This window comes from Echinococcus granulosus, assembly GCF_000524195.1.
Source record: "Echinococcus granulosus chromosome Unknown EG_S00092, whole genome shotgun sequence".
Lineage (NCBI taxonomy): Eukaryota > Metazoa > Platyhelminthes > Cestoda > Cyclophyllidea > Taeniidae > Echinococcus > Echinococcus granulosus.
In genome coordinates, this window is record NW_020170472.1 from 301116 (window position 1) to 314107 (window position 12992).

The following is a 12992-nucleotide window of genomic DNA, read 5'->3' on the forward strand; positions in this document are numbered from 1 at the left end:
TTATATAGAGGCGTCCATCTAAAATGCGACAATATGCTATCGCTTCGTGTCCATTGCCCATTTCGTTAAGCTAGTTATATTCCTAAGTGAGAAATCAAAACACCCGTCTTCCCATCTTTATGTTGAATTACTCTGTCTTGTCAAAAGTCAACAACGAAAGTAAAGTCTTGCACATGGAGGTATTAAAGATCTGCCTTCCATTGTCTCTTACCTCATTCGTCGTTTGAAGTGGACGAGGGATATTTTGGAGTAGGTATTCACTCGCAACTGGCCAATATCTCTAATGAAATACTTCCTTGCACATTTAGGTGGGTATGTGTGTGTATGTACAACATAATGTGGAAATAGTGTGGATTGGGCCTTTCGACACATTTGCTCTCTGCTTTAGATTGGAGAACTCTGGTGTTTCTAATGTTGAGTGTCTGCATCTAATGCTCTTGCTAATACCCGGCACTCCAACACTTCATGAGGAATTGGTCTCACATGCAAGCTGGCCCGCACAGAGGTCAGGTCTCACGCCCAGGACAGCTCAAATTCAATTCATCCGGTTTAGTGATTCTGTTGAATATTCGTCTTCTCTTCTCCAGAAGTAGTCAGCTTTGCATGTTTGTCGCTCCATTCTGACGCTAAATCGGTTTGAATGCAAAAGGACAAAGTTGAAGTAAACGAGTCAAAATAAGGGGAAGAATGCATGGAGCTTCCTTCAAGCATGGAACAGTATGGAATTAAGGCAAAGATACGGAACTTCACGCGTTAAGTGATGCATTGGATGGTGGCTTTGACGGTGCAGTTTGTCCACGATCGTGGTCGGTGGTGCTGGATAGTGAATGAATACGAAGAAAGAAGAGGAAATGACGCCCTCTTGCTCAATAAGTGACAGTACCAGGACTAATATTCGTTGAATACCTATGGGTGACGCACGCTTGGTAACTTTTTCCATGCGTTTTCATCAAAATTGCAAATGAAGTCAACTATTTGTTGTATGGTGGATTACAGACGCCTTGGCTGTCACAATCTCCACGCTGAACGTCTTTAACAGCGGTGCGACCGGTAACGAAACAGGCGAGTTGTAGTGGTGTAAACGTTAGTCAAAGCCAAAAGATTAAAACGTATGTCAGAGGTCATTCCTTTGCAGGCCGTTATTCCTACTTTTGTGGCCTAGACCACAGGCATTAAATATCGAGAAGTGGCTATTGGCAACACTGATTGCGCCCCTCATTTTGATTTTCATATTCATTTTACAGTCATAGCTGCCTATTTGATCTCAGCAACTTGACCCAATGCCATTAGTGCCTTTTTGATCCAAGCAAAACCAAAAAGGCGAAACAAAGATCAAATTCAGACTAGGAGGTGAGGGGTAACTCAGGTTAGTGGGAAACTTACGGGCCTCTAATAGAACACAAATGGCAAATAGTTGCCTTTAACTCTCAACTCCTTGGAAGATATTGCACGTTGGGATAAAAAGGAATGTCCTTTCGATTGTATTTATGACTTATCTGGCAAGTCGATGTTTGCCTGCCCATGCGAGTAGGTCGAGGACATCACCTCTAGCCTCCTCAGGCTGTAATTAATCTTCACTGAAATAGAAGACGAGACAGAACTCTTCGAACTTGGCCGTGAATAGCCACACTGACACCTTCGGTGTATGTGTGTGCCTTCACACAGAGTTAAATAAAGATCCCACCGTGCCTCATTTTTCGCGTGAGGTGGTAGACAAAGACAGACCTTGTCTCAAGAGAATCAGATGCAAGCCCATAAGCCTTCTTTTACCCATCTATGACAATTTGAAGCCTCCTTCACACAAAATAGAAAGTCACATTTCGCTTGCAGGCGAAATATAGAGAGAGACTGCTTGTCTCAATCGCAATGTGCTCAAAGTTAACAGGATTGTGTAGGTTGTTTGTGAGTGTTGAGGGATTGTAAAGGCAACTCCCACCATTTAATTATCTCAAAGAATAGGGGGTGGTGAGGGGGGTACACGAATTTCCCGACAGCAGTGATGCCTCAGATTTGATGATCACCTCAATCACGCAATGAGCACATTTTCGTGCAGGCCATATCCCCTCCACCAAGATCAAAACAAGTCAGTATTTCTTTTCTCAACATTGTCAGTATCTACTTACATCTTACTTGGCAGTGGAAAATGACCCTTTGTGCTCAATAAATTGTTTGTATATTTCCTCTTGATTTTTGGTTAGAAGAAATAACCGGTGAGGTCATGACTCATTTAAACATGCCCTCCAGGAATGAGAATGAAGTTGTTACAAGACCTGTTTTTCAAAGTAATCATCCCCCCACTGTGCCTCTTGGGAGTTGATTAAATAAAATTCCTAGCATAATACCGCTGTGTCCAGTCACTTTTTCACACCCTCGGAAAGCGCCTAAATTACCGATTTTCTCAAAATAATGACATAGCATGATCACTTCTGTGCCACTCTTCTAAAACAACAGTAGTATCTGCCCCTCATCTGTTGGGTTGTCAGAATTCATAACTTATCCAATCATATTTTTTGGACTTGATCTAGCCATGTGCTAGAAAACATCATGCAAAGGTCAGGGATGAGCCACCACGTCCGTTGAAAGGTCCCGTGCCTACTTATTCATCCTCATTTGCGTCTTGTGTCCGGTTTTTAAGCCAAGACAATCTGATCCTGACTCAAAGCACACACTGCTGTCGCCCTATTCGTTGTTGTGTTGCCTAGGCCCCCTGATATTTAATTTATTTCTGCTTCCTGGGTTGGTGCTCAAAATCTACTAGTATTTGACCAAGGGGAGTAGGAGTGAATATATGGTGGATTGCAGAATTGCTCTGTCTTGTGTCCGACATGCACTTCTAATTTTATCTACCATTCATTGTATCAAGTTGACCTTAGACGACCAGGTGGATGGATGGCTTGACGTTTGAATGGGTGAGGAGGTCAGCTTTGGGTGAATGAGCACAAGACAGATGGCTGTCCTGTCCTGTAGGCGGTCAGCCTAACAGTCGGGTTCGACGATTTATCTCTGCACCTCTGCTGGTATTGCGGTTATGAGCTTAGGTAACTAAAGCATAACGTTGCCAAACAAATATCTGGCTGTCGCTTGCTCACCTAGCTGGATGTCACGTGTGCGGTGAAATTTAGCTGAGCCAAGCCTGTTCCAAACGGTCTAAAATGTTCATAGAGATGAATGAAATAGCCGATGTTAAACGCCCTCTCTTTAAGGCCTAATTTACTTAAAAAGAAAGTTTGTACATTTTTCAATGTAACTCACTGAAAAGCCTTGCTAGTAGAGGTGGGTCTCCGTCAAATGCATGCATTAGAAGGCACTGAGGGACATTCATTAATCCTTCAGTACGCTAGTGTGTACTTCTCTGTGCTCCTCACCACCTTTCCTTCGACCTCGAGATGTCTGGATGGCTCACCGTGTCGATAGCGCCCCATGAGCGTCTGCTTTAGGAGACAGGTTTAATTGGAGTCCGCGTTTTGAAAGGTCTTCACTTAACTGCCATGCCATTTGAGGAGAAGGGGATGCGGCTTCCAGTTGTTGACACCTGTATTAAAGTGAAGGCGAAACCATGAGCATTAAATTACATCGCGGAATTCACCTAGAATTCGACAACATGCTCTCACTTAAAGTCAATTCTTTGTCTGTGTTGAACCGTTTGAGCTCTAAAGTAAGGGGTGTTGTGTCATAGAATTGGCATTTTCCTCTTTTATGCAAGTCTTTATACGCTTAGACTGCGGGGATGGTAAAATCAAATGGGTAAGATGATGTGAAAGTAGGGGGCGAGGAGCGGAGATGAGAGGAAAGGGAGAAACGCCGGTGAGTGTAAACCCCAGCAATTACAATCAATTCCTTTGCCAATACGTGGCCCGACAAACCCAAATGCAGAGCTGGGCACCCATGCAAGCCAACCCGCACAGAGATCAGGTCCAACACTCACGACAGCACATTTTAGCACATCCAGTTTCGTGATCCCAGAAGATTCGTCTTTTCTTCTCTGAGGGTGGTCATCTTTGCATGTGTCTCTCAATTCCAGCTTTATGTTAGCCCTGACAGAGAAGGAGAAAGTGGTAACAAATGAGGCAGAAGAGGAAGGAGAGCGTGAAGAAGACCCATTTTACGTAAAGAAGGATATCAAAAACATCTCGCTCCTTTCTTTGTAGAGAGTCAGTACAACACACCCAAATTTGATGAACATTCACTCAAATGCGGCAACTTGATTCCAGCCACTGCTGGCCAAATGTCGGGATGTTTCATCAAGTTATGAGAAGCACAGACTGATTGGGTCTAATGTCACGACACCGCTTTAATCACATAGTGATCGCCACACAAACCCATAGATCTAACAAATTCGTCTAAATTGCGCTGGCCAGCAAACCACTCTCAACTCTACTGATGAGTTATCATGAATGAAAGTGGAAATACCAAGACATTTGAATGCGCAGTCATCAACTAATTGTTCTCTCACACCATTCTAGGTATTTCGCATGTGATCCCTCTGATCTGTACCTACTTCACTCATTTGGCAAAGGTATAGTATGTGCAGCAGTTCTTTTAAATTTATCTAATAGGGAAGAACACATATCTATCAAAACATAAGACGCGACATCTGAAGGCCTTGACACGAACTAAGTATGGTGACATAACTAGGGATGTGCCCATGACCACAATCAGGGAAATTGGAAGGCATAAGATATTCGGTGAGCTTGCAAACCGGCCCCTACAAAGTACAAGTTTGGCATGAAGAGTAAGTCCAGTCAATTCAATTGCTTTCGCCATTCCCAGAGATTTGGCTTTGCTGCTCCGATTTTGGTCAGTTCTTTTCAAGTCGGCCCCATTTAAAAGGAGATGGTAGACTGCAGAATGGCAGAAAAGGGAAGGGAGGAGGTTAATTAAAACAAGCATAAAGTAGGAGAGGAAGGCTGATGGGGAACATACTTTAGGAATACGAGTACTTTGCTTCTACTGCATACCCATATTCAATTCCATATTTCCTCCACAACTATGTTGCAACTGCTCGCTGGTTTTCGTTCTCCGTGATATGCTAGTGAACGCGTTGATCAGTGAATGATGCTTATGAAGCATCTTCTTATATAGACTTGCGTTTTGTTACCTTGAACGTAATTTGCCTAGGCTTGAGAGGAAAGCGAATTGTCAGGAGTGGAGATGATGCATTATTATTGCAGTAATTTGGATAGATGCGCTTTTCTCGTCCGCTTCGCTGCCATTATTGACCCAGTTTGTTCTTTATTCATTGCCACTTCAACCAACATTCGTGCAAGAAGCAGCTAGGTACTTGAGGCAGAGCATTTACTTCAACCATGCATAGAGCATCACCAGACAGTGGCCATGCTCTGTCCAACCTCGTATAGTACAAATTAACTGGTTCTGTATGTGTAGAAGTAGAGATTTAGCATACTTGGATAAATCCTTCACCAAACAATTAGAGTAGAATAATCAGGCCTTATAACTCTAAGACTTGGAGAAGGGGGCATTGTCAAATGGATAACAGCCTGTTCCACAGACACAACATGAATTCATCCCTCGTACCCACCTGGCATACACTGCACTGGCCAGATGTAAGGCATATTCTACCCGCCTCTGTAGCACTGCCCCACCACGTTAGTGACACCTTATTTTCCACACCAGTAATCGTCTAAGCCTTGAATTTTATGTGAATCACGCATTATATGTGAATGGAAATTTGGACTAATTCCCAAATGTTTTTTCATTCCATGCAAGCGGACCTGCAAAGGTGTCAAGCCCTACACTCAGAGCAGCCCAATTTAGCCCGTCCAGTTTCGTGATCTCCAAAGATTTATCTTTCCTTCTCTGAAGTGATTAGATTTGCCTGATTGTCTCTCAATACTAGCTTTATATTGGCGAATGAGGCAGAATAAGGAAAAGCAAGTGTTAAAGATCCTTTCAACATAAAGAAGGATGGCCAAAAAACCATCTCACCCCTTTCTTTGTAGAGACTCACCTCCATTGACATCTCATTCAAGAGCCTGCTGTGAGTGCTCGCTTATGGACGGTGCTCATGTACTCTTAGTTGACACGTCAATCAATGTGTGTTTCCGTGAGGCCACCTCCCTCTGTGAAAGTGTATTGCATCAATTGTGAGGTGTTTCTCTGGCATTCAGTAAGGAGTCGGAGTTTCGAAGGTGTTGGTCATATTGTTGAAATGCAGTAGGGATGCACGTCCAATTGGTATGCACACTAGTTGGTGCAGTTGTTGTCATTACCAATGCTGAACGCGCGTTAACACGAGTAGAGAATCGGCGATTGCGTAAATGAGGGTGTTATGAATGGAGGTGGATTTATTTAAAACAACTAAACCGATGGTAACATTTGAGGGAGGCGTAGAGGTGGTGAAAAATAGAGTGTGTTGACGGATGTGTAGATGCACATTGCAGCCTGTTTCTCGACAAAACAGAAAGCGTGATGGTACTTATTGTTAGCCATTTCTGGACAATAAATTGCCCTGCCATAAATTGTTTCTGAATGCGATTTCAAATTAAGGATTGGTTTTAGAAACTTCTACTCGGAAAATCCTCGCCCTATAATTGGACCCTGCAAAACCATCGATGACATCAAATCAAATAGGTGGTTGGGTAAATTACTAAATAGTACTCTAAAAGTAAATTGTATCTATTGCCAAAGGATGACAACAGAGAGAACATGATTTTGTCGACGATTATTCCTCACTCAACGGGATAAGGGAAAACTGAGGAAAGCAGGTTGGTTAATGCTGAAAATTGATGACCAGGTGAATGGATGACTGGGTGGATGAGCTAAGCTGAATTGGATTGTTTTCCAGGTGGTGGTCAGCTCAAAATCAGGTCCGATGAGTCACCTCATGACTGCTGCTTGTTTTGAGGTCATGATTTTGGATGACCAAAGCCTAACACCCATGTCCTAAAACATGTCTATCGACTTTACACCCAACCAAATGCCACGAGTGTGAAAATCTTTTACCGGACCATTCTCCACTTTAAATCCTCCAAGTTAATACCGCAAAAAATTGGCACTGCAAAATGCCTTTGCTGTGGAATCACAACTGTTTGGCGAGAAACTGCTGCAGTTTTAGATGTGTCTCACCACAATGCCTTGCTTTCGAAGCATTGACTCTGTCATATTCCTCCAGCTTTGAAAGTGTCTACCTTCTGTATTCACAACTGGATGCTTAGGATATATCGTGTTGTTTACAGCCGATGGGCGACTACCGCAGAGTCTAAGCCTAATTGGGCTCCATGTATCCCGAAATTTCACAAACGGTCCAACGGTTGGGGAGGACAGGGAGGATGCGATAGCATTACCTATCAGTAGGAAAAAAACTTTCGGGAAAGCTTAACAACCAAAGCAATAGATCAGCCCGTTTAAACCTATGCAAAGCGGAACGTGAAAATCATGGAAAAAATTAGGGTGGAGTGTCTTAAAACCCTTGACATGAAACAAAAGCTTAAAAACTACCAAATTCGGGTTCTTGGCTTTGTGGCGATTTAATGACTGACCTCGCCAATTGTGAGGAGAGGCGTCCTTGATGCTTCGACGCTGCATTCTCACACGATTCAGTAGTAGTACTCCCTTCTTAAACACCCGTTACCTTAATTTCTGGAAGATGCAAAGTGTGTGCAATTAAGCGTGCAAACAGATTTGTGGCATGTTTGGCAGTGCCAACTGTTCAATCGCCACTTGCTCTATTCTGAACCTAACCATCTTCAATGGACACGCGTGCTTGCGCGTCACTACAACGTCAAAAGCTGAACTCAACAAAACACACAGCCAATCTTGGTACAGATTTTCTAAATGACAGAGGTTAAGAAGGACCACCGAGTCAATAGGAGCCAGTTAATACAATCACTCTTTTCCATTTGTGGGTCGAAATCATCCATGTCCAATTGCCTCCCTAATTTTATCCACCAAAGTCGGTATCGGCACAACCTGGTTTGAAAGAGGGGCAGGAGTAAGAGGATAAAGGAAGGAAAGGTGTAAGGGTATGGGAGGTAAAACAAGGTGGCAATTAAACAAAAAAGTACTCACTGCTTGAAGAACTGACTTCACCCACTTACTCTTCTCTGAGGTGAGCAGAGAACCGAGCTTCTACAAAAACAGATAGTCAGGAGAAAATGTAGAGAAAATCGGCCAACCATGCATAAATCCACCACTTCAACGGTTGCATACGTACCCTATCATCCACGTTTGAATTATTTGTGACCTGAAAGTTTGGAAGATTACATTCACACTGAGGCATTTTGGTGCGATATATAAAAATAAACGAAGGAACAGAGAAAACTTGCATAGTCAAAAATAGCATTGACAGCATTGGAAACCTCCCTAGCACTAGCTGGTTTTGGGGCCTCTTTCAATCTTGCAGAGCAAGAAGAACATTTACCCTAAATTGGACGAGTTATTGCAGTCTTCACCCTACAAGCGAAAGACAACATACCTCTTTGTGAAATGTATCCGAAGTATCAGTAGTTTGGTATACAGCAGGCATCTGGAAGGAAACGAGGAATTGTTTCAAATTTAGCCCAATGGGAAATCAAATAGCAGAAATTTCAAAATGCAAAATGTCCTTACTAGTCCGGTGGAATAGCCGGGGAGTGCTTCATTTAGAGTCACCTGAAGTGGTAAGAACAAATAAATTTGCTGCCAATGATAAATCATAATTCATTGCCGTTATAATTGAAGTCAGCCTAAGTTAGATAAACATAAATACAGCCTTACAAGCCTCGAATTCACCTTTTCCTTGCCACTAGTCCGATCTGGGCTGTTGTCGTTACCATAAAACCTGCGCTGAAGCTGATTGAGCATTCTATTTTTGCGGTATGGAGGAAGTGTGCCTTCCTCTCCACTTATGGCACCTGTTGACTGGCTGTCATCAGAAGAAGTAGTCTGCAGTTGATTGGCCAAATTACAGTGACAATTTGAATGTACCTCGTCATCGTTGCTACTATCCTCATCCGAGTCGCCGTAATTTGCAGCAAACCTGGTCTGAGGGATTGACCGAATTCCAGTGACGAAAAGCAATGCAAGTAGGAAATGAGAAAGTGGAATTAATTGGAGCAGATATAAAAAAGAAAACGCAGCATTTTGTCTTTAATGCTCTTTTCCTTCATGAGCAAAACTAATCTCGCCTAATATTAGTTTAGGAGGAAGAAAACGGAATAGCAGCAAATGGACCATTCAGTTGAAAAGGCTTTTTTCTTGATATAGCATACAGGAGTCCCTCAATGTACAGATGAACTCTTTCTGGACTATCGTAAGAGAAACGAATTTGCTCACTCTTTGCAATGAGCATTTGAAGGCAACGTACCAATTTTGGTGGACGTTTCAAGCTTGAAGTGCTTGAGACAGTGCTGGTGAAGCGTCTCTCCCTAGACTGGGGTATCACTCTCACAGTGGAATTTGTATCGGACATCTAAAACAAAAAACACTAATATTATAAAATACTCTTACTGATCTGAGGGAAAATTACACTTCTGCCCTCACTATCTACCCCCCAAATAAGCACTATAACTTACAACCTCATAAAAATGCGCTATAAAGTAATCATTCCATTGACATCATCCCTCTGCTGTTAGAGAATCAAAAGGATTTGCGAAAGAGAATTGACTTAACAGAATGTGAGTGAGTGCTTGCAAATGACAAAATGCCCGTCGTTTGACGATGGACTGCGCTAAGTGGATTTGACATGGTCTAGCAGGAAGGTGAGACAAATCTTCTAATGGATCTGCCTAAGCCACGGGGATCGACATTGAAGATTGCTGACTTACGTATGCTTGATGATATCGAGCGAGCACCTGAATGAACTCCTCAAGGCTCTCGTTGGCGCTGCTCCACGCCATTTCAATCCGGCAGTAGTATGATGGTGCACTGATCGCTTACTTCAACTGGGCGCCTGTGGCAAGAACTTAAACACAACCAGTGCTAATATGCAAACCTGAAAAATAATGTAACCAGAAAATGTCAACTTAAACAAAATGCACTTGTATTTATTACTTTACAGCTATAAAGTGAATCACCAAATGATAACAAAACTTGATATTTCTGAGAACTCCACTTTTTACTTTATTTCACTTCAGCATTATAAGTCCCCAGCTTAAAGTATCACAAATTGTTTGTTGAAGCATTACTACCCTTTCCCGAATCTGTAAAAATGGCCAGAATATAATACTGATGTCAGAAAGACTGAGGTGCTCATAGCATGGTCCAGCCACCACGGTGTCAAGTGGGAATACAAGCTGCGGGACTCGAGTGGCCATTAAACCAAACGCAGGGCTTAACAAACAATGAAAATGTTGCACTGTCCGCATCGTCCTGAGTTGTGTTGAATTTGAGAGCCTGAGTATTATGGAAGAAATCACCGCTAATTGATGTGCAGATGATTTGACGGGAGGACAACACTTGAGGACTAGAATGCACTAGTGGTACAACGCTCATCCCACTTGAACAACGCATCTCTCTTCTCTTCAGCACTGTCCATGGCGCACACCCTTGTCACCTCTTTGCGTCACGCATCACAACGTAGTCTGTGCCGTCAGAGTCACGGGAGGAGAAGAAATGCCACTCATTAGAGTTTCTTGCATGCGATAGGTCATTTGAGTCAATGCAACTGATGAGTCTCCGTAATATCACTCTGTCTGGATGTTTGCTCTATTTATGAACTGCGTTGTATAATGACCAGTCAATGCTTTCTTATAGCTGAGCAGCTGAGCATCTGCCGCCAACGAATGTGGTGCGTCTGGAGACTGACTACTTTGATTTAGCTAAGTAAAGAGTGCAGCAGCACTTTTCTGATTACCACTGCTCTCGAAGATTGAAACCTGGAAGTGTAGAGAGTTGCGTAAGCAGGGCTCTTGCCTGTATTGTGGTGCGGATGTTAGCGTGGTGGTATGAGGTGGTGCTCGTGTAAATTCCATGCTCCCATCTTGCAAGTCTTCCTGTAGTCGGCGTGTAGGCAGGTTTGTGCAGCATTGCGTGCAGGGCTGAGTGGAGTGAAAGAAGCAGGAGCCCATGATCTGCTTAAGCCGCTTGAGTGCCACAATTTGTGCTAACATCAGCAAGCAAAATTGCCCTGAAAGGGAAACGATCACACTTTTTTAGTGGTGCCTTAGAAGGAATTTACTGGACACTCACAGCAGTGGGCCTGGTGAAACCAAGTCAAGTGCCAACATTGTGCTTAAAACTAATGAGGTAGTTCCTGAAGAACGGTTTGCAGCATTACCATTTGGAAACTGTGAAAGTAAGTGAGGGGAGAAATGGGGTGTTTCGACATGACTTGCCATGAACATGGTGGGCAAGAGTAAATTTGCAGAGAAGAATATGAAGCAAGAAGGATGAAACTGATGGCACATATGATATAGCTGACCATCGTGTGTTAGGTGAATTTTCTCTGGATTGCACGTGTTCTCCACGTTGGCAAGCGTTTCTGTAGAGAGTGGGCGTGAGGCCAAGTGCACTACGTCCACCCACTCCGCCATCACGCTATGAAAAATAGCATTGGAGGCCAAGCCTGGTGCAGACGTGGGTGTACAATGAAATGGGGTCAGTGTGCCATGATGTCTTGGCGAGTAAATTTGATGCTAGTAAAATCTAAATGCAGCTCCCAAGTGTGTTTGAACACATTCTGTATGCCATGAACTAGCATCTTCCTAAGTCATTCAAGTCAGTTGTCTTGCACATGCAAAAGCAGTTGGTATAACTGCGAAGGTGACTAAAGGAGTTACATTTGTCATTGAGAGATTAGCTGCGTTGGCAAATGGACGTGGAGGTGGGTAGGTGGGTGGGTTAGAAGGAATGAATATGGTTAATTGGAAGGAACAAACCTGCCTCTCGTAGTTGAGTAAAATGTGCCACCTCATCACCAAATGCCATCTTTTGTCATATATTTTGTTGAAGCGGTTATCTTAATGATTAAAATTCTCAAGGCGAATAGATGAATTGAGGTAGGATAGACGTAGACAGTACAAGGCTGCGCAGTGAAGACCAAGCTGCGTTGGCAAATACCAAAGCGCTTAGTGAAGCAACTGATTCAAAAGAGCTTCTTCCAATCATCAATTCATTCCACCATGTGCTGCATCTTTGGCATTGCACTTTCCAAACCACTGATATGATGTGCCAAGTCCAATTTGCTCCGCAATAATAACAACGCTCAATGGAGCTAAATTTTCTTTGCAGTTCTGACCTGTGTGTGCAAGAAAGCGGCATCACATTTGTGTCAAATGGAGCGTGAGAAGGGCTCCAACGAAATTTGCCAGATGGAAAGGAGACTAGTATAAATGCACAGTAGACATCTGCCAAGACACAGAGAGAGATAATGTTGAAGATAATAGCGGTTGTGCTGTGTGTGCCATACTGCACGGGTATGTATCCACCCCCTCACTTGCACCTCCCCATTATTTGTTGTTTTCAGTTGTTCTCCATCAATTTTTGCATTCCTTCGTTAATGTATTGTTAATATGGGGCAGGAGTAACAAGACATACTTTTCATTGAGGCGAACACAGTCCAGAGCTGTGGGGCTCTCGGGTCGTTGGAACGCCATCAGGACGATCGAACACGATGAGTTTTTTGTTCCACGACCGGTGGGTAAGTTCACTAAGTCGGTGAAGCTTATATGTATTTTTTAAAATGGAATTAAGAGAAACTATGTCTAGTAGAATAATTTACTTATCGGAATATACCTTCGGATTGCAACGGAGTACTTTGGCTAATATAAACAGAGATTGAAGGGAAAGTGCTTACCTACACTACGATTTCGTTTAGACGGTGCGTGTTTCTAACAAAGAATCAGTGGGCAACTTGACGATTGAAGACGGCCATTGCATGGTCAATGGAACAATTTGGGGCAGTCCTTGCACAGAGGGGAACAGTATGTCTAATTTCACTCATTTATGCACATTTGGAACATCCTCTTTAGAATTTGAAGTAGATTACCATCATTTCCTAGCATAACTGATAAATGGGACCAGTCTGCCAGCCTTGCATTTTATCCACGCCATTT

At 43.1% G+C, this 12992-nt stretch overlaps 2 protein-coding genes across 2 annotated transcripts in view; one reads left to right on the forward strand and one right to left on the reverse strand. All coding sequences in view use genetic code 11, as the record gives it.

Moving 5' to 3' along the window:
- Positions 1–7872: 7872 nt before the first annotated feature.
- On the reverse strand, positions 7873–9836 carry EGR_07992 (hypothetical protein; the record flags this gene model as incomplete). The annotated part of the gene is made up of 8 exons (XM_024497241.1): positions 7873–7929; positions 8029–8088; positions 8174–8203; positions 8435–8485; positions 8569–8610; positions 8731–8982; positions 9305–9409; positions 9765–9836. 8 exons carry the CDS (start codon positions 9834–9836, stop codon positions 7873–7875), a joined length of 669 nt encoding a protein of 222 aa, XP_024348371.1.
- A 2471-nt stretch (positions 9837–12307) lies between these two features.
- Positions 12308–12992, forward strand: part of EGR_07993 (hypothetical protein) — a gene marked incomplete at both ends in the record, with an annotated part of 2683 nt that continues 1998 nt past the window's right edge. Inside the window, 3 exons of the mRNA XM_024497242.1 lie at positions 12308–12353; positions 12404–12573; positions 12755–12860. Of these exons, the coding sequence (XP_024348372.1) occupies positions 12308–12353; positions 12404–12573; positions 12755–12860 (322 nt within the window). The remainder of the gene's footprint in view (positions 12354–12403; positions 12574–12754; positions 12861–12992) is intronic.